Source organism: Drosophila gunungcola, unplaced genomic scaffold (assembly GCF_025200985.1).
Source record: "Drosophila gunungcola strain Sukarami unplaced genomic scaffold, Dgunungcola_SK_2 000001F, whole genome shotgun sequence".
Classification (NCBI taxonomy): domain Eukaryota; kingdom Metazoa; phylum Arthropoda; class Insecta; order Diptera; family Drosophilidae; genus Drosophila; species Drosophila gunungcola.
In genome coordinates, this window is record NW_026453197.1 from 416,438 (window position 1) to 422,283 (window position 5,846).

General features: G+C 38.5%; 1 protein-coding gene across 1 annotated transcript; it reads left to right on the forward strand.

Annotated features, from left to right (window-relative positions):
• The first annotated feature begins 649 nt into the window (after window positions 1–649).
• Window positions 650–3,088, forward strand: LOC128263364 (uncharacterized). The gene is given in 3 exon segments (XM_052998391.1): window positions 650–761; window positions 2,807–3,024; window positions 3,026–3,088. Coding segments are annotated over 3 exon segments (393 nt in total).
• Window positions 3,089–5,846: the final 2,758 nt, after the last annotated feature.

Genomic DNA, 5,846 nt, shown 5'->3' on the forward strand with positions numbered 1-5,846 from the left:
CACCAATGTTAAGGACATCAATTTTCATTTATTAGCTAAGGCCAAGATTGTAATTTTGAAAATGCATCTGTATATGTCTGTATATTTTATTTGTTTCTTCAATTTATATATTCAGTTTTCTTAAGTTAAATAATTACCATTCAAACGTTTGTCCTAACAATGGATATATATTTTTTTCCCATGATTATACTAATTTTGGTTAATGATTAATATTGACATATATCATGTAAAAAATGTACATCTAAAATGTGTTAAAATAATTATTTTGTGAGTACCATGTAAGCTTAATAATTTAATATCATTGCACCAAATATGTACCATTAAAAGCTTAAGACCTAGTTTGAAAAACAAAAACATTTTTAGGGATGATTAGGTATTTTCTTTAATATCTAAAACTATTTATTAAATTTTTTAAGTGCCATACAGAATCTACAAAACTCTGGAGACCACCCCTCTTGTGTGCTGATAGAGCTCAGTGTGCAGCGTCGACTAACAAATCCTTTTGGCATTATAAACATTATTAAAATTTCATGTTTCCCGCTACGAGCGACAGCCCCGACCTGCCACTCCCACTTTTTCGCCGCCTTCCGCCCCCGATTCTCGTCCTCCCACTCAAAACGCAAACGTAACGAAACATGAAACTCGAAACATGGCAGGCCGAGAAGTGGATGAGGACGAGGACCAGGACGACGATGAGGATGAGCATGAAGAAGAGTCGGCTTTGAGCTCGTATAGCTCACAGATTCTGATTCTCCTGACCAGTAAGGAAGGCCCCACTCCCCTTAGAGGTTCTTTGGCCCGTAAACCCAGCACCCACCGTTCCCTGGCTATAAGACTGTCTAGCCTTACTTATTTGCAGCATGCTTCATGCTTTATGGTTACTTGGTCAAGGGCCTTTCATGCTCTCCAACACATTCACATACGCATATTGACTTAAGCGCACACACACACACGCACTCATAAAGACACACACACACACACACACACACATAAAGACCGACCCACGAAATGCATGAAATTTTGCACCGTAAATCGTTAAAATGGTTTTATTTAAGTAAATATGCAAAAATGCTTTTGTTAGACTCGTAGCATTATGTTCGGGGTCAGATGTGGATACGTTAATATCCGGAATTTAATTTGAAAATTTAACAATCCACATAAAAGAGAGATACGAGCTGAGACTAGGTAAATATTAAATACTGAACGTGCTCTATATTTACGACTGGTCTGTTTGAGGGTCCACATGTCGCATGTGGAATCTTTGATGGCAAATCTCAAAAAGAGAGATGTGTGTGAGATGGAAATAGTGACATGAATGATGTCTTATTTATGCAAAATAAACTATTTGAGATGGGGGCCGAGAGTAGACTGCTTATCAAAACTTAGGTAAATATATTATGGTGAAATTATTTCTTAATGGGATGTCAAGAATGGGAAACAACACAATCACAGCCCCAAGAGTTAACAGTATGGCCGGCAGTACGTGTACTTGTGAGCATAGGAGACTATTTCATATGGCCTGGTGGTTTTGTGCAGCTGGCGATTTATCCCGGTGGATTTCGAACAATAAGTCTTATGATCAATGTTCCCTGTTTTTTGGGGGTTATACTGAGGGGATATACTGCATTGTCTGGGTAAAAAGCTTAAAGTCTTTGTTGGAGCAAGGCAAATCAGAAAATTTTAAAAAGTGTATTTATTTAAACCAACTTTTCGCCACAAAATTGGTTATCATAAAGTTTGTGGTGTTAAGAGGAGTTTTTGTTTGATAAAACTAAATGTAAGTACTTTGAATAAAGCAAAATAATTATAATTACATGAATGCAGAATCTGTTAAACTTTTTACTTAATGTTATTTTTGTAATGCTTATTATAACTTATTTTAGTACTGAAATTATACTGGGTCTTTGTAAAATCAGCTTATAAATATTCAAACACCTTACATTTTGTTAACCATTTTTACACCGATATTTTTATTAGATCTATTGTACGTAAATACAAAATATTAAGGATTCGATATTTTTTAAAGCTAACCACACTCAATAGTACCAGGCAAAACACTAAATTAACAAATTAACGGATTCAAATCATTACAATTCCAACCATTGTTTCACCAAAATGTTATGAAATATTTCAAACAAAAGTTCGCGAAAGCCATTTGACCTTTGCCCTCGACTTGGCGAAATATGGGGTCCAAAACCTTTTAAACAGTTGCAAACTCTTTCGGGTCATTGTTATGCCAACTTCTTCCGTGCAATAGCTTTGCAATTTTCTTGCCAACTCAAAAACTTCAGCTGCGGGAAAGGCTTTTTTTTCCTAACTAGCTGTTTGCTGGGTGGAAAATGGCTGAAAGGCTATTGGAAATGCACTGGGGTTAGGGCCAGAACTGAGACGTCTCTCCTGCTGGCTAAACCCAAACGCACTTAACACTTGCTACTGAGTTTTGCGTAACTTTTGCGCCCGGAATCCGGCGAACTTTTTCTCGTACCTGGGCAGGGGGAATAAAATCTACTTCAGTGCGTCACGTAGGCGCTTCAAAGTTTTCATTTTTGCAAAATTTACGATTTAACGTTAAAGTGGAGCAAAACAAAAAAAAACCCCTATATTTTCCGTTGTATATATACATATGTACTACTTAAAAGAATGGCAAACTTTGCACACGACCGAAATCCCACTAAGTAAGTGTACGCCCAGTTCGGGTTCCGGGAATATCCTCCGGGTTAGCCGGGGTTCTTCGACGGGCTCACAGGCCGGGTTCAGCTGCACGTACTTTGGATTTTGTTGCTTCTCCTTCTTTATTGCACTTAAGATTTACTCATCAGCAGGTGTGCCAGTGCCCGGGTGGCTTCTATCTTTCGTCTTCCAGCCCCGAAACCGGAATCTACGATTGAATTTCAGACACTATACGTACAGTATGCGGCACCCAACACCACCGCCCATCCCACCATCCGGCGACCAAGTAAAACGCAAAGGCTTTTGCAATTTTTATGTGCAATTTTTTACATGAGAACGAAAGGCGGTACGAGAGTGTCGCTTGTGGCTCGTTAAGGTTATGGGGGTGGTGGGGTGGCTGCTGTTTTTGGGGCGTTAAGGGGTGGGTTAGCAGTTGGGCTGCCACTGATAACCGGAGAGTGGATTAGTCTCTTGGTATCGTTTGCATCGGAAAAAAACAGCCACTGTCTGATAAAATATTAAATGCAAATGCCAGTTAAAGATTAGTTGGTCCTAAGATAAAGCGTGAGTAGTGCGAAAAAAACGATTATGTCTCCAGTTTAATTATCACCATGTTTTTAGGATACTATAAATAAACCCAAAATAACCTTAAAAAATGACTAAAAATACCTAAAATGAGGAATAAATTGTTTTGGAAGTGGGTCGATTTTTAAATATAACAGGTTCTACCAATTTGTTAAGCTGTTTGTGAAAGTAAGCAATGATTTGTAACGGCATTTTTATAGGCATTTAAAGTGCAAAGAAGTTGATATAAAATTGGACATTTGATTTAAGTTTTAAATACATTGCGACCCTGATTGAAATTCAAAAAGGTCCCACAAGCCTCTTTCACCTGATGGCATTCCTAAAGGGTATTGAACACTGAATCACCGCACATTTTTGCTATGATTTAGTGTGCACCACCTGCCGAATCATCGCCACCCAGCGCCCGCAAATACAATTTAAATTTTTAAGCGGCATCTACTTTGGACACGCCTTGGCCTGGGATTCGTGTCACGCAGCCTCGACGGGAGGCAGAGTCATCAGGATCCCGCGCCCTTTTACCACCCACCCCTCCACCACCCTCCTTCCTAACCATCAGCATTGAAGCATCAGCATGTTGTCCTTTGGCTTCGTTTTTCCCACTTTTTTTTTGCCATGGAGCTCTTTGTTGAATGTTGCAATTTCAACCCGTTGATGGATTTGATGGTTTTTTCCCTGTGCTCTTCTCTTGTGCACTTCAAAAAGTTTGAAAGCAAATATTTATTAAGAGCTCTATTGTGTTTTTTAACAGTATCAAACCGCATTTTTTGTTTAGCAACTCTTAAAAAGTTGAAAGAATTTATTTTGTAAGCTTTAAATTTTAAAAAAACTGTAAATCGAATTTGGAAGCAAATGGCCAAATTAGTAGAAAAAAATGAATTCCCACTTGGAAATAAAACTATTTTTTGCAAGTGTAACTATGTATCCTGGCAGCGGCTGCAAAATCAGCGCAAATCAGTGGCAAAGGGGCCGAGGATGGAAAAGGGGGCGGAACAAACTCAAATTGATGACACCCGCAGCGTCCTGTCTGTCATTGATACTTGCAAAAATGCTTCTTTACATGTCGCACGCACACGCTGCGCTGAAATGACACTAAATTTGGTTGATTAGATGCCCGCCAAACAACAACACGGATTTGGCATCCTGCCCCCAGAAGTTCCCCGAAACCCTTTACCCTGTAAATATATTGTGTATCACTCTCATTGTGGGAGCATCCTCGACGCAATCAATGGATCTATAGAACCGCATTAGACTCGAAGCGTGTTAAAAAGCCAGTTGCGAAACTGATTTTGTTCGTATTTTCTTCGGCTTAAATAATTTAAAATCAATCAACATTGAAGTCAGAATAACTCGAGTCTCGACATTACAAAATGCATGATGTATTTAACGAATCGTAAAGTAATTTAAATTTACCTCAGGTTTTTAAAAAAGTACCAGTTTTTTTTAAACACATTTTTAAAGCTCCCGAATTTATAAAAAAAAGAATGGCTATAAACTGTGATGACAGTCACGTTTTGAAAGCTTCAAATTTTTTTCATTTTCACAGCCAATTTTCCTAATCCATTTCCATAACACGCTTTTAGTAATTAAAGTTGATGGGTAACTCTGTTTCGAAAAAAGATTGGCTCTACTTTTTTGGTAGCCCCATCAAAAGTTCCGCTTTCCCGTCGTTTTATGTACCAGTTAACGTCAGTCTAATTGACAAATCTGCGCTTAACAAGCAAACGCAATCTGCTGCAACGCTCCCATATATCCACATAGACGGCGGCTTCTGTGGGGGGCTCAAATGCAAACGTTAGTCGGGTGGGGGTCATATAAATTAACACAAGTATTTTTACCTGGGCCACACCCACCATGCAGAATGCATGCTAACAACCACTTAGCGCACACGTACCTACCGACTCATCCTCTCACCCACTTTCCCACAGGCACCTCTTGCACGTCCCCTTTTGAATTCCCCTTCCCACCAATGATGAAAAACTATTTAAGAAATTACGAGCTGATTCAAACGCTGGGTGTCAGTGGGATTTGAATGGATGGGGGCTAGGGAACACGGGAGCGGGAATGGGAACGGGAACAGGATGCCATTGAGGCCGCGTTTTATTTGCAACAATTTGACGCAAGTTGAAAAGCATGCGGGTGCGTTAAAAGTTGCCGAATGTCGAATTTTATGTGTGCTGCCTCGAAGTGGTCTCAAATCAAGCACTCGAAAAAATTGTTCAAGCTGGGATACAGTCTTTTAAAATAAAATATTTTTTTTTGGGATGCAGCAGAAATAACTATGATTTTTAAATCAATGATGAATACCGAATATTGTTGGATTTATTAGAAAATACGACGTTACTTTTTCTTTGCATGCTTTAAGACAACTTAATTACTTTTTCAAAACCATTTTTGACTTTGATTTTAAATGATGAAACTTACTTGAAAATATAATGAGTTCTTCAACATTTTCGAGCTTTAAAACCTATTATGTTGAAGCAAAATGTTCCTTTAAAGGTACATTCACGAATTCATTTAATATTATCCGCAGAGTTTGCTTGTTTTAATGAGGCTTAATTGGCTTTCATGCTATATTAATCTGTAATATTTTG